Below are 18897 nucleotides of genomic sequence, written 5' to 3' on the forward strand. Positions count from 1 at the left end.
TGATTAACATTTTAAGATGCTCACATTTGATCTTTTGCAGAAATGTAGAAAACATCTGATCAGTGCTGTTTCTGCAACATCAGTGTCACTTTATTTCCACTAATCCTGCTCAGATGGAAAACCAACCATTGAGGCAAAGGATTAAAAGGTTGTACAGTACGCATGACAAAGTCATTCACACAATATGTTACAAATAATTTTCACACAATATTTCGCTAAACTGGATCAAAGTCCTGGTCAGGATGAGAAATGGAATATAAGGCACACACATTTTTTAACAGGTTGGCATTGGACATAATCCACAAACTCATATCAGCTGACTGAATGAGTCAGCAGAGAAAAAGAGTAAAAAAAAAAACAACACAAAACTATGTCGCATTTGGTCACACTCCGACCGAAGCTTCCTAATAACGTCACAGGTGAGAATGTGAGAGTTCATTGTTCGACATACGACAGCAGAGACTCCAGGCTGGAACTTCTTCTAGTGTGTGGAGTCGGGGCGTCCTTCCTTCCAGTAGTTGCTGTAGGCGTCCTGGAACATGTTCTTGCAGGCAATTTTAGCTTTGAGTTTGGAGCAGATGAGGAAGGAGCCGCCCATCTTCCTGTGGAGCGAGTAGGTTTCCTCCGGAGGCGGCGTCAGGCGCTCCCTCAGCATCACGGGGATGAGGCTGTGGATGCGCTCGGTGGTGCTCTGGGATCCAAAGTCAAAGCATTCCTCAGAGGAGAAGGCCTCCCCGAGGATCATCACTGCGTCCACGTGGGCGTTCTCCATCGCCTCATTGGAGAGATTAAGCCAAGAGGATCCCCAGTTAACTCACTAATGCATCATATCTCCCTTTGGTGTGAGATTCCCCTCAAACACTAACACTTCAACTAGTTCCCACCAACTTAGTCACATTTCCAGCAGCTACGTTTGAGTGACACCACAAAGCATCGATTAGAAAGTCTGCTGTCAACTGAGTCGGGGGTCCTTCAAGCAATACACAACTGTCACTTCTTTGTGAGGTAAAAGGAGCAGCTGTAACGTTTGTGCGTTACCTTTGTCTCGTATCCTGTCAGAAACTTCATCTCTATGGATCTCTGCAGGATGCCTTGTCTGTCCTGATGTGCAGCTGCATTAATGATCTGTGATAACGGGACAGCCCATCAGTCGGCTGTTTGCATGGTAGGAAACCACATTGTATCTCATAAAGTCAGACTTTTGAGGTCAGTTTAAATTGTTAATGGTCGAATCTGATCAGTTTATTGTTGAAACATGAGAAGTTTCTCAATTTTACAAATTTTCTTGTGGTAAATTAAACATGAAAATTTTCCCTATAAATAAGTTTGTATCATCCCAAACGTAAATAACCTTCAGTCCACAAGCTGGTTATGTCAGTTTTGGGGGGCTAGAATTACATTATAATTCTATAATTATCTATAATTTATCTGAACAAGATACTTGGTTTTATTTGGCAAATGATGGTAACATGAACATATATAAGTTTTGTACTTCATTTTACAGTTCCCTACCTCAATGTAGGTGTCAGTGAAGCTCTTTTCAAATCCTCGTGTTGCTCCAAAATCCAACAACGCAACCTAACGAGAAGAAACAGACTTTGCTGAAAAAGAAACATAGAAAATAAATGTTTGTTTATATTCTGCGACAGAGGTAAACAAACCTTGTGAGCTTGTGGATCGAAGAAGAAGTTGGACCAGTTCGGATCAGTCTGCATGTATCTGAACTCAAAAAGCTCCCTCAGGCACAAAGTCAAGATCTGCTCACATATCTGGCAGAAGAGGAGAGGAGGAGGTTAATTTATTTTCAGCCTTTTCTGGAAATGTTGGCGGTACTGTTTGAACCGATGAGAAACATGATGAGCCAACGTGTCTGCGTTTGGCACGTCACCTTGGACGGACACTTGGCAGCGCACAGGTGCAAACAGTGCTGTAAATGTTGTGGAGCCGAGGCTCTGTGGGGGTACCTCATTCCTGAGCTCCTGAGGGAGGTCCGTGGCCTGGTCCAGAGGAAAACCGGGCACCAGCGTCGTGGTGAGGACATGCCGACTACTCAGCTCGTCAATCACATCAGGCACATAGAAGAAGGGGTGATCTTTCAGCAGCTCTCTGCAACACAAACAACAACTGCAATAAACCTTTAAACTCACAAAGTGCTCACGAAGTGTCACGAGATGTTTTCCTTGGTAAATACTAGAAGCTTTTTCAATGACAGTAAAAAAAAAAAAAAAAAAAGCTATCAAATGTAAACATAACTAACAATAATATGACAAAATATTTACAACACAAAATTATACAAAAAGAAACAGAAAATCTGCACAACATGGAGCTGTAATTCACAAGGCTTGGAAAATGTAAACTCACACAATCCCAGCTCATTTCTCAAATAGTGGGGGGATGAAGAAAGACCGCTGTGTGTGTGTGTGTGTGTGTGTGTGTGTGTGTGTGTGCGTGTGCGTCTAAAGACTCAGAGCACTTACAGACATACACCCCAATCACACTGTTTAACCGTATTTGCCATAAATCCTGTGAAAGACTTCATTATTTTGATTTACAAAAAAAATATATATATATCAGCACAATTTATTTTTATTTTATTCGCTTTTTGGAAGTTAAAGTGTTTTAAAAACTGCTCCCAAATCAATCATGCAAGTCACAATGTTATATAGTGCCACACTTATAGTAGTGGGGGGATCACTGCATTCGATGGGATTAACTTTGAACTACTCACTGGAATTTTTTGGCACATTTTGCCTCCCTTATGTAATCACACTCCAGCGCCAGCTCACGGCTCATGACCTCAATAAGGTGCTCAGGAAACAGGCCTGTAAAAAAAATGAAGTAGGTACACGTGAAAAATGTTCAGACCATTGAAGCGGTTATGAAAAAATAAAACTTCAACAACGTCACCTTCAGGCAGCATGTTGCTCAAACTCAGAGCTGTCATGATATTATTCACGTCGCTGTCGATACTCTTGGCCACTCCGGGGTACTGTAGGGAAATATGGGACGGTGTGACAGTGAGGCTCATTGTGTTTGGTCACCACTGGCTTCAGTTTTACCTCCAAGCTAAAACACCACCTGACCTGAATCTTCATGGCCACCTCCCTGCCGTCCTTCAGCCGGGCCAAATGCACCTGGCCGATGGACGCGGCCGCGAACGGCTTCTCCTCAAAGTACTCCAGCTGGTCTCGCCAGTGCGGGCCGAAGTCGCTGCTGATGGCTTTCTGCAGAGAGGAAGGGATCCGTCTGACCTCATGAACGAGATTTAGCGAGTGTGAGTTGTGCCTTACAGCTCTCCGTACCGTACCATCATCTGTTTAGTGGGCATGAAGTCGGCACTCTGTCGAACACGCTCGAAAATTTTGGCCAGTTGAGGGTTGATGAAAGCGTCGTCTGAGAGAGAGGAAGAGAGAAAGATGCCAATTTCACTGCATTTTCATTGGTTCAGCTTTCAAAAAAATCCCAAAATTCACTCTATTAGCTTATTATCTGGTCTCTATTTAGTGGTTTTGACGAAAGCAGAAATATCACAGATGAAAAAGTTGACATATTTTACATACGTGTGGTGACTTGATCATATGATATTATGATATTTATTAAATAAATCACGCAAACCATTTCGCTCTCCAGTGAGGTTGCATGTGACATGATCGGAAACTCTGCAGCTCCTGAATGAAATAATAATGAAACAGAAAGCTGTGCAGACAGTTTGTCCCTGGACAGTTGGATGATGTTTAATTGTGACGGACAGAAGAGGCTTTAAGGGTTTTTAAACCACCTTCAACACCCTGATTGTTGTTGCTCAGTGAGCTTGTGTTTATTTATCTATCAGGAAAATAAATGCTTAGACTGGATTGCTATTCGAATAGATGAGAGGCACACACACTTAACAACACTCTACTGTAAGTGTTCAAAGTCAGCAGGCTTCGGCTCAGCTGCCTACAATAGCTCAGCTGGAATGACACTTATTGTGTTCAGCTGGCCTGAGGTTTATTCTGGGTGCTGACATTTCCCCGCAGCTTGTTTGTTTGCCAGCTAAAGTCTAAGTCAGAAGGATGATGAAGTGTTGTTGGCACGTGTTGTCTGTGTTTGGGCTCTGATGAAAGCTGAATGTTTATTTGCAGACTGATAAATGTGAGTTTCCTGCCTGTAACAAGCCTCCGCACTATGTGAGTCCCTCATGCCCTTCATGTAACATTAGTTTAGGACAGTGTTTGTAAAGATAATCACATTTAGACTCAATTTGATTAACGCGCTTGCTTTCCCTCACCTTGAATGCTGAGCATCTGCCCCAGTTTCAGAGCGGCGCCTCGGACTTTGCAGAGTGTGTGAACGATCCTTTCAGCGTTGGCTTCAGTGAGGAAGGCGCTCGAGTCCAGTATGGATTTCTTATCACCTAGAAAAACATATTTATCAGCGAGCACAAGTGCAGCTGTAGTTCAGCCACTTGGGACCATTATTACGATGTCAAATTTCATATTGTTTGGCTTCATTTGAAAGGAGAGGAAAATCTTCTGGCTGAAAAAGAATAAACTGAGAAAAAAACTAAACTAAAACGAAGGCATGTCGGATCTGCAGCTCAACTTTAGTCCATCCTGCAGTGCAACAATAAGTTTGGGGTGATTTCCCCACATATCAGCACTGATATGTGACTGATGGAACTGATTCTCACTGTTTCCCAACTGACTCAATGTTGTAATGAGCTGCTTATTCTCAAAGTGGTTTATTGCATTTATTGCTTTTTACTGTATTCAAAGTTGTACTTGAAGCGGCGTGACAATGATTTTCACCTTTTTTTTTATTTGTCTTACTCACATAAGCTTAGGAAGGATGTGGAAAAGGATGAAAACGTGCTGAACATCATAGCTTTGGCATTAAAATAAACCATTTTGGACTGAAAACGATCCCTCTCCCATCACCTTGTTGTTGGAGTTTTAAACTCTTCTTAGCCACTTCAGCGATTGCCCCGATGCCAAGACCAACAGCCAGACCTGCGAGAAGAAATAAATTAATGACGACTGGCAAACATCCTCTTAGCAGACAGGCGCGGTTTGAAAGCTGCAGCTAACATTATCAAACCTCTCCGTCTGATAAGAGAGGCGGCAGATAACAGCCAACAGAGGGGAGGCCAATTCTGAGCGAAACTCAGGTCAACACAGGGAAGAAACAACTGATAGCGCTTTTGATTGTGGTGCCCTCAGTCTTTGGAGGAGAGCTAAGTTTTATGTGAGATGGATTCTCAGGAGTCTGCCATGTCCCTGAAATATTTTCTGAGACCAGTCTGACCACACTCTGCTGACCTGTTGACTGAGATAGTCAAATCCAAAATCAAACACAGCAGGTGATAAACAGTATCTGTAGTAAACCATGTAAAAGGGAATAAAAAATGTTTAACGGACATCATTACATAAGCTCTGCAGTGGTGAAAACACACGGCTCTGCAGGAAGCACCAGTGTTGTCAGCGTTGTTTGCACAACTTGTTTGCACAACTCATTTCAAAAATAGTAGTGCTAAGCTAAGAAAATGTCAGAGTCCATCTGGGATTGTTCTGATTATCTTCAGCTGATAAATGTTGATGAATGGTAACTGTTTCAGGGTCACCGTATTTAGAGTGAGCTCAGCACAATTTTCCAACCACATATTAATCTTTGGCTCGTTGTCTCCATAAGTCATTTATTTATTTTTATCAAATGCAAGTTCTCCACAAAGGTTTAAAAATCACTGACTCACAAACGGACGGGTGGCGTCACGGTAAGTTATCACTTGATGTAGAATATCTTTGTTCATAAGAAAACTTGTTGAAGATGACGAACTAAATATTTGCTGTAAAACTGTGAAAGGTGAACAAATATCCTTCATTTTGATCCCCCGTCAGTCACTAACTGAAGACATTGTGACTGTGTTTTGTTTCATTCCTTCATTTTTTGCTGAGTTGGCACATGCAAAACGTTTTCCTTGTTTTGTTTTGTGTTTTTTTTTTTTTTTTGCACTGCCTTGCTTCACAGTCGTCATGACCACACCTTTGCTGTTCCTGGCTGCTGCACAGTCATCCAAAACTGGCTCCACAGCCCTGCCGCTGGGACAGCCAAGGGTCAGATGCCTTGCTGAAGGGCACATTGGCAGCAGTTTTCTGTACTTAAATTAAATGTAGTTTCTGGTCTGGAGATTCAGACACTGTAATACAACCCTCAGGGTTGCCTGAGGGTTGAAATAGTGTCGCTTCTTGCTGCGATTACAAACGGCAGTGAAGTTATAAGCGTGCGTACCTCCAAAGTTGACCAGCCTTCCTATCCGAGTGACGGGCACCTTCCTCTCTCTGGCTCTGTCGCTGAGCTGAAATGAAAGAAAAGAGCTAAAGTTGAAGGACAACAATATGGCCATGCTCCGGTGTGACACACATTATAAAAACGCTACGTTACTAGAGCAGATACCTCTTGCTTATATTGCTTGGTGTCTGCTTTTTTGCCGTTTCTGGCTTTCTGCACGTCGCCCGATGTCAGCCGCCCCACTGTGGAGTTGTCCTGGTTCAATAACCTTGTATGGCTTGACCAGTCCCTGTGGTATTTCAGATGTTTACTGCTGGGTCTCCCTCGACATGTCCCCTGTCCCCCGTTCACACTTCCTGTGAAATAGGCTCCCATAGTTGAATATCTGTGAGGCGTCGTGGCTGCGGCTCTGCGGATGTCGGTGTCCTGCTGTTTGTTAAATGTCTCCTGCGTGAAGGAAACACATGAGCAGCTGGTAAAATAACAGCTTGATTGGGGAAATATGATATGACTTTCCTGCTGAGAGTTGTGGGGTACAAAAAGACGATCAGTAACATTAAAAGAGTCCAAAGAAGCTAAAAAGCTAAATAAGAAGAGTAATTCTGATCAATCAACTCATCTCACGCTCTCCAGGAAAGAGAAGTAAATTGTTCCTAAAAAAAGAAATGATGAAGATTGTTGCTCATTTTTAGTATCTATATTTCATTCAGTAATATTTTCTGCTGTTGATTTAGGTACTGAACAGATTCTGGGCGTCAGACAGTATAAGGACGGGTCGGTGTCAGCAGAGAAAGTGTGACGCGACTTAACTGTCTTAACTTAACATGTAAAGATGCTGATTTACTGAGAATACGGCGCATTTTAGTGACCAATATGAAAATTTGTGATCGCAGGAATAATCTGAGTAGTAACAAGATCACAAGTCGATTTGGAAAATGAATGGAAGAAGGAATATGTTTCACACACACACATCTGAATCTGTGATCAGACATGTCACGTCACCTCCTCAGTCCTCAATAAATGATTCCTCTGAAACAAATCAGACAAGTTTTAAGTGTAAGACCGGCTGTTAGCTGTGACAACCTGAACAAAGAGCGATGATGTTATTTAGGAAGGCCTACTTCAGCAGAAGACAAAGTATGGCCCAGAGAAAAACACAACTCTGCCCAGCTCGGCTGCTTCCACCTTCTATTCCAGCATCCGCCTCATAAAGCTGCTCACTGCTGCGGCGTTGACGAGGCGACAAAGGCACAAACAGCCAGAGAAGGTATGTAGGTTGCATGTTTGTGAAACTCTATCCGACTGTGCAGCAGCATGGCGGAGAAATCACGGCTGCCTGCTCACCCTTGCTGATACGGTGGCGTGGTGGAAGCTGACCAGCCTCTGGTTCATGGTCCCGGGCAGGCCGCCTGCTGGGGCTCTGCTGGCCGCCTGCTTCACCCAGGTCATACCCCTCCAGACCACCGTGTCGCCTGCCATGCTGTCGTTCTGTTCACACCTGTGGAGGCGGCAATTACAACAAGTCTCTGCACAACAGGCTGTTTTCAGGCGCTGAGCTCAGCTTCCCATGCAGAAACTGAACATCCAGAGCTCGGCTGAGCAAAACAACCTAATCAGACACTGATAGAAGTGCAACATTAACTAACTTAGCTGGCAGAGAGATAAGAGGGCAGAAAGGTGAAGTGATAATAAAAATAAAAATAAAAATAAAACACACAAAAAAAACCAAACATGCACACTGACAGAAAAGTTAGTTTGAAAACAAAGCTGGCAGCAGACTCTCACCTCCCTGGACATCTTTCCTGTAAACACCTCCGCTCCGGCTCGACACGCTGAAGGACACGCACATTCTGCCCCAGGAGGAGGAGGGGAGGCCCGGGGGGGGGGGAGTGACCGGAGCCCGGCCAATGAGGCCGGGTCCAGCCGCCGGACCCGGGTCGGACTGACTGTCGGCGCGTTACGTCACTGCGGACGTCACGTGACCCAGGGCGGTCCGACGAGTGGACACGCGCTGCGTTCACAAGCCGGTCGAATGTTCGGATTTCACAGAGAGCACATTTACTTCACTTCCTCATCGTGATTCATACAGCTAAAAAGGTTGAGGTTATTCTATTTAGTCTAAAGTTTGACTTTCAGACTGATCTCAAAGCAGTAGAAATATAGCTATAGTGATCTAAAATATTTAAATGTACTTTAATTTAAAGATAAGTGCTTAAAAGATGCTAAAAGGTGCTGCCAGTTTATTAACCACAAACGAACAACATAAGTGGACAGGTCTTGTGTTAGTTAGCCCAAACACATTCATATGAACTGGCTGAACAAATAAAAAAATAGAAAAGCTTGTCACTGTCACAGGAAATTTCAACAGCAGCAGAAACATCCTCCAACAAAAACGGAACCTTATTTAGGATTTACTGCAGTCAATTATTTACTTACACCTACATGTGTCTAATAAAATGCCAACTGAGGCTGCATGGGTAAGATTCAGCCTCCTGGAAAAGCATGAAAAATATTTACTTTAGCTACGTGACTCACTGTTTCTACTTCTGCTGTGTTTCTCCTCATTGCTGAGGTTTCTGACGGCAACGCAGCTATTTAGCCTAATTCTTCTGGAGAAGTATGTGAAAGCATTAAACTGTGCTAGCAGATCTGAAATGCAGCAAGACACATTCTACATATTCAGTCATATCAGAAATGGTTAGCTGAAACTTCAGAGATAAAAAGATACGAGCTTAACAGCGACACTTGAAAGCAGCAATACGTAGTACAACTGTTAATGGTGACTGAGTAGAGTTTCAGTAGCTGATGTTGACAGAATGAGTGTTAGAATTTTAACAGTTTACAATTATACAGCCTGAGTGACACAGCGAAAAAGGTTCATGAAATCATTGCTCTGCTTAGATCTGTTTATGGGCATTATAACAATGAAAACAGTGGCATGTCACGATTCCTCACTTTTTATTGGCATGGATGCTGAAATGAATGCGTGGCCATGACAGGGTGTTTATGAATTGCTGGATGATTCATATGTATCACACACATGAAAAATACACCTTTGATAAACAATCATGTCATCTTTGTTTATTTTAGAAGAATCCCTCAAGACTGGAGATAACCTCAACTGGCCCTGTTTTATGATCATTATTTATTTACACTTCTGGGTTTCATGGTTTGATCAGAAGTCCATGTGAAATAACTTAAAAAGATCACAAAGGTAACAGAAAGATGTGGGTGGATAATTCAAGATATTTTGGACTGAGGAGATAAACCTTAGAGGATGTGTCAGGGCCTGATAGCCAACTTTAACTTCGGGAAGAGTCGCAGAGCATTCTGCGTTGTCACCTCTATCACCTTCTCCAGTGCCACTCCTTTTATCTTGCTGATGTATTCAGCCGAGATTGAGATGTTTTTTGGCTCATTTCTCACCTGTTATCAGGACAAAAAACAAAACGGTCAAGATATGAGGGTTAATAAAACAGGGAGACACTATCCACCGAAAAATACTTATAAAAGAAAAAGTAAGGAGACTCTGTAAACATCTTCTGAAAATGTAAGAACACTTGTCAGAACTTAAATTAACAACTTAAAGAATAGTACATTTATTTTAATCAGAGGGGGGAAAATTTAAATTTTACCTGTTTTTCTGGGCCCAGAGCAGGGGAGTCTGTTTCCAGACAGATGTTCTCTAATGGTAATTGTTTCACAAGTTTCTGCTTCTTAGTGGAAAATACACAAAGAAGCCACACTCAGTCATCAACATTTAATGAGTCAGCATGTCAGTGCTGTCTGAGGCTATATGGTATTCCTGAGCAGATAAAATTTAGATCCAGTCCACATGTGAGATGTCCTGGCACTCTGCTGTACCTGCTCACTCCGTATTATGGATGGTGGGATAGAAAAGAAATATCCAGCCTTCACACCCTCCATGGCAACAGACGGTTTCCCATCAAAAGCATGAAGCAGAACTTTTTCGACACCTAGTGACATTTCAGAGGAAGTGCAGCTTACTTGTCTAATGTTCCAGTGAACAATTCATCCACAGATAAACTGAGATCCTAAACTTAAATGTTTACCTTGCTCTTTGAGGAGGTGGATGGTGGGTCTCCCTGCAGACCGTGAATGAACATTACTAAAAATAAGTCACATAAAAAACACGTTATGGAAGTACGTTTTATGAACTGGTTAAAAAAAAAAACAAAACAAAACAGAATTGCATATTTTGTATTTCATTAATATAGCCATGTGATCTTATGTATGTATCCAATGCTGATACATAAGAGCTTTTCATCAAAATTTTCAACTAAATTTATACCATCAAATTTAAAGAACATTTTCTTAAATTCAGTTGTTACCTGCTGACTTGATATTTTATGTAACTCACAGAGGGAGATCCAGCTCTTTGGCTATCTGTGCTTGACAAATGAGGACCTGTCTTTGGCTTTCTTTATCAGCCTCATTGTTGACATATCTGGGTGTAAAATCCAAACCAACCTACAATTAAAAAAAAAAATGCAAGAATTTGTTAACTGTAATATGATTGCAAAAGAAAGAATACTGCTTTTGAGAAATCTGAATCTTTACCTCCCCAATAGCCACTAAGTGGTCTTTGTATTTCTCTATGATGGGTAAAGCAGCATCCAGATCCTGAATGAAAGACAGAAAAGTACGAATGAATGAATGAAAAATAAAAATGTTGTCTTTAAATGGTAGATTACTGATAGATTTCCATAACCATACTTTCATTATCCCTGGTTATTCTATCACTACAAAACTATTCAGGTACATTTGAACTATATATCTGGAAATAACTAATTAAAAAATAGCTTGAAAGGGTTTTAAATTCTGACTAAAATAAGCTACCGTCAACTTTTTCCATAAAGGGAATATGAGATAACTTTTGGGAAAGGGAGGAACTCTACAAAGAGGAGAAGAGGAAAAATCCCTAAATCCTGCAACCATTAAGAAGCACATAAACAAACCAAAAAAACTAATAGTAAAGTTCATCAATAAAAACAGCGACATCCCACATTTAATTCCAAGTGGAAGCAGAATGACAGTTAAGGGGACCATATGCAAACACAACGCATGTTAAATAAATGGAAACAGGATAATATTTTGTCACTGATAATTCAGGTAAAGCCGACGGTACCTGGAGAGAAGCTCCCCTCTGCTGGTCTGGAGAAGCTTCTTGAACAGGGTGGACCCCCAAGCAGGGAAAAATAAACCCTGGGAACCTGAGAAGAAGCGAGAAAGTCAGCACACAGTCCGTTACATCCGACCAGACCTGTAATTATTCTGAAGTTACCTTTGAGACAACGCAATTATCTTGTCAAACTCCCCAGCGTGCTCTGCCACGGCTAACAGCGCTAACAATCCGGCCTGAGAAGAGACAGAGACGGGATCCAATCAGCACAACCATCAACACATCTGTCCTGCTGTGTTCATTAGCTCAGGTGGCTAACCTTTTTGGAGTTCTCTATCACGTCCTCGATGTCCTGACAACAAGAGGGAAAAAGTTACCACCTCGTGAGACAATTAAAAGAGCAAACATTTCCTCTTGTTCTTTTTTTTTTTAAACAGTTCGTAACCTTGTCAAAATCCCCCGCAGAGATGTGACAGTGGCAGTCGATGTAGCCGTGCATGTGGGCGGCGTGGCGTCAAAACAGACCCCTACTTCCGGAAACAAGACCGCGCTCGCCCCAATTCCAGAAATCGCGCGAGATTTGGAGCAGCCGTCACGTGACCGGCCCTCCCGTCGAACTTCCGGACAATAACACCGATGTCGGTTAAAGTTGTTCCTTCTCGTGACTTCGCCGTGACGAGACGCTCTTCTGCCATCATGTGACTCGGTCCACAGTCTCTTCACCGACAGGACAGGAAATGGCTGTTCTCCTCTTTTGCCTGCTCTCTCTGGGGCTGCTGGTCGGAACCGACCAGGTCAAATACGAACCGAACTGGAAGTCGATCGACTCCCGGCCACTTCCGGACTGGTTCGACCAGGCCAAGTTCGGGATCTTCATTCACTGGGGGGTCTTTTCTGTGCCGAGCTTCGGCAGCGAGTGGTTCTGGTGAGTACCTGTGTCCAGTTCTGCTTCTGCGTGCTTTAAGCTGTAATTACTGATGTCTGTTAATATACGAGGCAAATGATTTAAAATGGAAGCAAACTTTACAGGACTTAACGAACCTGTTGTGCAAAGCTGAGGTTCGCCTCTGATCAGCTGATAATGAAAATGAGGTGATGTAAACAAAACTACTACGTGGTCCTACTGGTCATCAACTTGATCTGAGTTTGTATATAAAGATTTAAAAAAGAATTTGGGTAAACCCCATCTGCAGATTTGCCTGAAAGCTCCAAAGCATTTACTGGCACTTTTTATCAAAACATCTGTTTGTAACCCCCCAAAAATATCTTTCTTGCCATCAATACAATTTGACATAGAGGAGACGTATATGTAGCAGCCAAACCCTCCGAACCAACAGACCAGCCCGCCTTCATTAAGAGGGACACCCAACTGTTGTTTTTTTTTTCTTTTTCAGGTGGTACTGGCAGAAGCAAAAACTAAAGCCTTATGTCAACTTTATGCAGAAGAATTACCCTCCAGACTTCAAGTATCAAGACTTTGCACCACAGTTCACTGCCGAGTTCTTTGATGCCAAAGAGTGGACGGACATCTTTGCCTCTTCTGGAGCCAAGTACATCGTTCTGACAACGAAACACCACGAAGGTACAGTGTGCAAGATACCACTGCTCATTTGCTTTCTGTAGAGCTCAAATGTTTTATGTTTGAAGTCCTAAAACAAGAGCATACTTTCACACACTTGGTGGATCAGGATCACGATATATTTTTATATTTATCAGGTTTCACCCTATGGGGCTCAAAAACCTCTTGGAACTGGAATGCAGTGGATGTTGGACCTAAAAGAGACTTGGTGGAGGAAATTGCGACTGCACTGCGAGCTAACAGTGACCTACGCTTGGGTCTGTACCACTCCCTCTTTGAGTGGTTCAACCCACTCTATGAACTGGATGCTGCCAACGTTTTCACTACAAATTACTTCCCTACGGGTAAAACACTCCCCGAGCTTTATGAGCTCATCGTCAAGTACAAACCAGAGGTGCTGTGGTCTGATGGAGATGGAAACGCACCAGACAAGTACTGGAACAGCACAGGTTTCTTAGCCTGGCTGTATAATGAAAGGTAATAGAAAGAGTGCGTATAAAGAAGAATGTTACTAACTCGTTCCCTGCACATGAATTGTTAAATGTGTTTTGTCATCCTCAGTCCAGTGAAAGACACAGTGGTGACAAATGATCGGTGGGGTTACGGCTCCATATGCAAGCACGGCGGATATTACACCTGCTCTGATCGCTATCAGCCAGGACATCTGCTCAACCACAAATGGGAAAACTGCATGACCATAGACAAATACTCCTGGGGTTACAGACGTAATGCTCCGCTCAGTGACTACCTCAGAATCGAGCAGCTTGTGTCGGTGAGAGTTGGAAATCTCATTACCTTTAAAATTTCCTCATCGTTTTTTTTTTTTTTTTTGACCATGTATATCTGCACCATCAAGACAAAAAGCATTCACTATTTTTGAATATCTTGTTTACTGCAACATATGCTGTTACTTTTTACAAATATGGTTCTTCAAATTAGTGGTGAAATTTTTTTTATCACTAATTGATAAAACTTGATAAAACTCAATTCAAGGGCAACTTACTGAGTTGTTCTTGAGATTCAACCTGTCACGTGGTATTCATCAGCAGATGGTTTAGCCACATTATACTCACCCAGTTATTTGTATTTCAGACATTAGTCGAGACTGTGTCCTGTGGAGGAAACCTGCTGATGAACATCGGGCCGACACACGACGGACGAATCGCTCCGATCTTTGAGGAGCGCCTCAGGCAGATGGGTCAGTGGCTGAAGGTGAACGGAGACGCCATCTTCAACACAACCGCATGGCATGCTCAGAAAGACAACGTCACTGCAAACGTCTGGTCAGTTTGAACTTGTTTGGACATTGTGTTTGACTCCAGATGCATGTCATGATAAAGTCAAATGAAAGTGTAATAGAAAAATGTAAAATGTATTCTTTGAAACCCAGAGAAAAGTATATATATTATTAATCTAAATATATGTAATTTTTCAAAACTTCCTTTAATGGGCTTTATTTTCAACAGGTACACATACAAACCACAAGAAAAGTCCATCTTTGCCATTCTGCTGGAGTGGCCCAACAACGGATCTGTGATTCTGAATGAGCCTGTGGTGACTCCAGAACAGACTCAGGTAAGATGAGAGCAAGACCAGTAAATCTGTTGACAGTTATTCAGTAGCAGGAAATTCCTGCACATCAGAACCGGATATGTATGAGGGCATTTAGAAATCAAGTCACCATGGCAGTTTGTCCACCAGAGAGCACTGGTAAGTTTTCTCCTGCAAAATTTGAACATGTCCCGATCATTACTGCATGTTTGTTTGGAGGAAAAAAAAAAAAAGGAAGAAGAATATGGGGCGATACATCTTTTGATATATTTACTCCCCAACATCATATATAGTTTCTACTAGCTATGATCATTTCCTTGTACAGTAATTGCATGTTTCAAAACGGTACTTCCCTGTGGAAGTATTTGAATAAGGGCTCAACACATTGGCTGGTCTTACTGGTCTACTCCACTCCGGTGTGCAATCACCACACTCCCATCTCGGCAATCATGGGTCATTTGGTTGTTCATACAGCAGCTCTTCCTCTCTGTCAACACGTCAACCTTGATCATGTGTTGTTTTTGCTCTGAAAAGGTGGTGCTTCTCGGTCACGGGCCTCTTCAGTGGGAGCCTGTAAAGCCGAAGGGACTGCGGGTTCTCTTGCCGCTGCTGTCCTTCAGCCAGATGCCATGTCAGTGGGCCTGGACACTGAGGCTGACAGGTGCCATTTAAAGAAAAACCAGATCACTTGAAGAGGAACAGACGGAACTGGGGGCTGAGAAAGGGAACTGAAATTAATGTCTCGAAATTGTCGAAAATCTGAACATGAGGGAAAATATTCTGTGAACTGTATCATATTTTATCTTTGAAATAATTTTTCGTATTCAAATAAAGAATACACTTATTTTACTACTGATCTACCTAAATGTGGTTTTTATAATCAGTTTATAATAGGACTGTTATACATTGTGAAACATAATGAATTTTGTCACCATTTTTCTACACTTGTGTCTGATCATTTTCAAATGCTTTGTGTGATCTCATGAAGTCTGCTGCACTGTTGTATGTGGTCGAGTGTTTTATGAGTGCAATGAATGATTCATTAAAATTAATCAGGGTTTTAAACATGTGTCTGTGTATTTAGTATCTCAGCAGCGTGTCAACTTAAGAGAAGTCATGATATTAATGATCTTTTTGTACTCTGAAGCCTGGATTATCTCAGGTGACCTCTCCCTCCAGCGCCCCCTGCTGCTCGCAGCTGTAACAACACGGCAGCCCCTGCAGGGTCAATGTAAAGCTCCCTGACAGATAGATCTCTGCAGAGTCTGCAGGGAAACTCCACTCCCCCCGTCTATGGATGCATGTAATGCAGCTGTGAGGTCATGTGCATGCTGCACAGAGGCGGATGGACCTGCAGCTGCCGCTTCACGGCGGTCGTGGCTGTCCGCTGCAGCCGGAGGTGCGTGTGTCACCTGAGATGGTGAGTTCAGAGCCGGGCAGGTCTCACTGTTGTGTCTGCCCTGCGCTGCACGCCTTTAAGGTGGGAGGTCCCTGTTCTGCAAATGTTCCATGACGCGCAGATGGGGGGGTTCGCAAGGGGTTCTCACGTCCATGCAGTGCCCCCCCCCCCCCCCCCCCCCTCCAGCAGGCGATCCCCTGAACAACAACAACAACAACACAAAGATGGGACGACACAAATCACGTGTGGGCAAATTCAGACAGTAGAATTTTTATCATCACACATATGATTTATAAAAGAAACCTGGATTCTTCTGCCTATTGTTATAATTAATGATAATTATTCTAAATATTCTTGAGTTTTGGTTTATAAAATAGTAAGGTGATCAACAAAATATCTCAATATTTCAAGTTGACATGTTCAGTTTTTTCTTTTTTTGTCCAATCAAGACAACAAATTTATACCACTGAAAGCTGATAAATGTGTGTTTTTCGTTTCACTGAAGCTTTAATGAGGTCACAACATTAGGAGTGTAAAAGAAGCAGCTGAGGAGTGAGAATGAGTCGACTGCACATCATTTTTTTATCCAGACTGCCCACATTTATTAATTGAGTCATAGTTTCATAGGTATTAATCAGTGTGCACTACATTGAATTTGCATGACAAAATGTCAGCTTGTGAAAAATACGGCCTGGACCTGAATTAAGGTCGTATTTTATGTCACAGGCCCCCAGGCCATTTGACTTCCCTTTACATAAAGTTTTATGTTGATTCGCTCTGCATGTGGCTGGGCTCAGTGGCAGTAATTATATATGTAGACGGGAACCGGGAAACTGTTACAGACGTTGGCATGGTTGCCATGGAAACACACAATCATGTCAGTTTATTTTCAGGTACTGCTGTGATAATGGCATAAATACGCCTGGTGTGAGTGGCTGACTTAGGCAGATGAATAAATGAAAACGGGGGTTAATTGATGGAGGAGTGAATCAGGTGAAATGTGTGTGTGTGTGTGTGTGTGTGTGTGTACAGTATTTACTGGTTTTAGTATCAGATGTTAGCTGAAACTGAAGTGTTCAGTGTGCGCTGTAAGTGATATCTCAGTCAGCCACTACAGCCAGCAGGGAGGAAAACCTCATTCCTTCCATTCATAACCCCCCACCACCCCCCACCACCCCCCTCTCTCTTTTTTTGTTGATCCCTCCCATCTGTTTTACCACTAATAATATCATTAGAGGGCCGCTACTCGTCGTTTGCATGTGCGGCATTCAATCACATGCACATTTGTGGCAGATTTGAGCCGGTCAGCAGAGCTGCAGTGTAGCTTTAGATAGTGGAAATGCCGAGCAGTGTGGAACATCCTGGGGGACAGACCATTATATTTATAGAGACGGGCGACTTGACCTTCACTGCACATTGAGTATCAGCCATTTTAGCGCTGCTCCTCTAGATACTGAATCCAGCATAATGGATATGAGCTGCAGTGCAGTTAGTTAGCTTCAACTTCATCTTCAGCTTGTTAGAGGCTATATCTAATAATAGCTCTCTGCAATTCCATACTGTGGAGGAACTCTGTCAATATACAGTCTCAGCATTCACTGCTTCCTTGGCACACAGCAAGTTGCTGCTTTTCCTGAGGAAATGCACTGTGAAATTACAGTTTTGCTGTGCAGAAAATAAAGACTTGCCATTTAGGTGGGACTCTGAACTCAGACGTGAAGTTCAGCTATAAGTTGTTACATAAGCCTTTGTTCTGCTGTGTAAGCTTTACGCTCGGAGCAAGACCTCTGTTAAATACGCCTTAACCATCGTAAGCACAGCTGGTACAAACCCAAAGCCAGGGACTCCTATTCATAGAGGCCCCCAGTTGTTCTCACCAAATGGGACAGAGTGAAACTGAGGAGGATGGTCAAAGCGGGTGAAGTATTTATAGTTGTGTAAACTATTTTGGGTTCAAAGGCCAAAGATTCACACAAATGACACAATTATTGAAAGGGTGTGTGGCAGCAAATACAAAAACATGATGTTAACACTAATGTAGTACAACTTTTTAACCCCATTTTTGCCTTTTACATTATCCTCTATTCATAACTCTTTAAGTAACACTGTTTCTCTGTATAATGAAATAATGTAGATGATCAAACTGGAGCTTGTTTTAAAAAATTCTTACATCTTACTGTTGGGCAGTAACAGTCTATCAAACAAAAGAAATGAATGAATGAAACACTTGCATAATATTTCCGTCTGAAACACAAAGCAGTACAGAATAGGAAGAGTATAGTTAAGTGAATCTAACTCAAAATACTGCAAAAAAATTGGAGTAACTGAATTTAGTTATTTGTTAGTTGCCTGCTGAGGTTCTTTGGACTGTTTTCCACATAACACAACGGGAAAAAAAGCATCACAGACTTTCCAAGTGTGGTTAATTTAGCTTAAGGTTCGTTTGTATCCTGGTATATGCAGCACAGAATAGAATAAAGCAGAGGTAAACAGTAAATGAGCTGTAAACTGGAGTAAATCTGTTGTTGTCACATTGAAGGAAATAAAAAATCTTAACGTAATACAACTTTGACTTATTTATCAAAGTCGAGTTTCCAATTTGAAATATGGAACGGCAGTTGTTAAAGCAGTGTCAGACTATATGTTTGGAACTCTTGCTTGGAAGAAGTATTAAGATTTTCCAAAGTTGTTGCCTTAATGTAGAAGCTGTAATGACACCACTGAACTCAGACATCTGATTCACAGGATGAGGTTTGCAGCTGCACATAATCTGCTGTATTGTCCCAGTTTTTTTTTTCCCTCTGTTAATGACACCCTCATCACGACTCTCTCCATTCACAAAGCAAATCCTGTCGTGACGGGAAGAACTGGCTCTGAACAGGCTGTGGGTGTCTCAGAATTCAGAGAACATGTCTAATTTCTGCAGCGCCCTCACAGCCAGCCACACGCCGTCTTTTC

General features: G+C 42.4%; 3 protein-coding genes across 6 annotated transcripts; 1 reads left to right on the top strand and 2 right to left on the bottom strand.

Annotated features, from left to right (window-relative positions):
- Positions 1-70: 70 nt before the first annotated feature.
- Positions 71-9149, bottom strand: coq8ab (coenzyme Q8A, genome duplicate b). Its single transcript, XM_029493161.1, has 14 exons — positions 7612-9149; positions 6433-6714; positions 6268-6334; positions 4920-4991; positions 4271-4396; positions 3308-3393; positions 3084-3224; positions 2908-2989; positions 2729-2822; positions 1965-2106; positions 1662-1769; positions 1513-1578; positions 1039-1125; positions 71-775 (listed from the first exon to the last, which is right to left on the bottom strand). The coding sequence occupies exons 1-14, from the start codon at positions 7744-7746 to the stop codon at positions 482-484; spliced, it is 1782 nt and encodes a 593-aa protein (XP_029349021.1). The 5' UTR covers positions 7747-9149; the 3' UTR covers positions 71-481.
- A 109-nt stretch (positions 9150-9258) lies between these two features.
- On the bottom strand, positions 9259-11933 carry LOC115035407 (putative deoxyribonuclease TATDN3). Of its 4 annotated transcripts, none has more exons than XM_029493188.1 (10): positions 11856-11933; positions 11730-11762; positions 11573-11646; positions 11417-11501; positions 10849-10911; positions 10649-10758; positions 10341-10396; positions 10132-10244; positions 9903-9980; positions 9259-9693 (listed from the first exon to the last, which is right to left on the bottom strand). In XM_029493188.1, exons 1-10 carry the CDS (start codon positions 11907-11909, stop codon positions 9550-9552), a joined length of 810 nt encoding a protein of 269 aa, XP_029349048.1. In that variant the 5' UTR covers positions 11910-11933; the 3' UTR covers positions 9259-9549. The 4 variants fall into 4 exon arrangements, with proteins under 4 accessions (XP_029349048.1, XP_029349047.1, XP_029349049.1 ...); XM_029493187.1 differs by having other exon boundaries at positions 9903-9983; XM_029493189.1 differs by having other exon boundaries at positions 9903-10012; positions 10122-10244; positions 11856-11912.
- Positions 11934-12011: 78 nt separating this feature from the next.
- On the top strand, positions 12012-15605 carry fuca2 (alpha-L-fucosidase 2). Its single transcript, XM_029493170.1, has 7 exons — positions 12012-12335; positions 12805-12992; positions 13127-13466; positions 13551-13761; positions 14082-14272; positions 14456-14564; positions 15075-15605. Exons 1-7 carry the CDS (start codon positions 12148-12150, stop codon positions 15210-15212), a joined length of 1365 nt encoding a protein of 454 aa, XP_029349030.1. The 5' UTR covers positions 12012-12147; the 3' UTR covers positions 15213-15605.
- Positions 15606-18897: the final 3292 nt, after the last annotated feature.

Source organism: Echeneis naucrates, chromosome 22, assembly GCF_900963305.1.
Source record: "Echeneis naucrates chromosome 22, fEcheNa1.1, whole genome shotgun sequence".
Classification (NCBI taxonomy): Eukaryota; Metazoa; Chordata; class Actinopteri; order Carangiformes; family Echeneidae; genus Echeneis; species Echeneis naucrates.

Excerpts from the sequence above, each read along its gene's own strand:
- coq8ab (XM_029493161.1), bottom strand. The coding sequence starts at position 7,746 with ATGGCAGGCGACACGGTGGTCTGGAGGGGTATGACCTGGGTGAAGCAG. Across the intron at positions 2,823-2,907 it reads GAGCAACATGCTGCCTGAAG|GCCTGTTTCCTGAGCACCTT; the intron begins GTGACGTTGTTG and ends TTTTTTTTACAG. Across the intron at positions 1,579-1,661 it reads TCGATCCACAAGCTCACAAG|GTTGCGTTGTTGGATTTTGG; the intron begins GTTTGTTTACCT and ends TCTTCTCGTTAG.
- LOC115035407 (XM_029493189.1), bottom strand. The coding sequence starts at position 11,909 with ATGCACGGCTACATCGACTGCCACTGTCACATCTCTGCGGGGGATTTT. Across the intron at positions 11,502-11,572 it reads ATAATTGCGTTGTCTCAAAG|GTTCCCAGGGTTTATTTTTC; the intron begins GTAACTTCAGAA and ends GCTTCTTCTCAG. Across the intron at positions 9,694-9,902 it reads CTCTGGGCCCAGAAAAACAG|GTGAGAAATGAGCCAAAAAA; the intron begins GTAAAATTTAAA and ends TCCTGATAACAG.
- fuca2 (XM_029493170.1), top strand. The coding sequence starts at position 12,148 with ATGGCTGTTCTCCTCTTTTGCCTGCTCTCTCTGGGGCTGCTGGTCGGA. Across the intron at positions 12,336-12,804 it reads TTCGGCAGCGAGTGGTTCTG|GTGGTACTGGCAGAAGCAAA; the intron begins GTGAGTACCTGT and ends TTTCTTTTTCAG. Across the intron at positions 12,993-13,126 it reads GACAACGAAACACCACGAAG|GTTTCACCCTATGGGGCTCA; the intron begins GTACAGTGTGCA and ends TATATTTATCAG.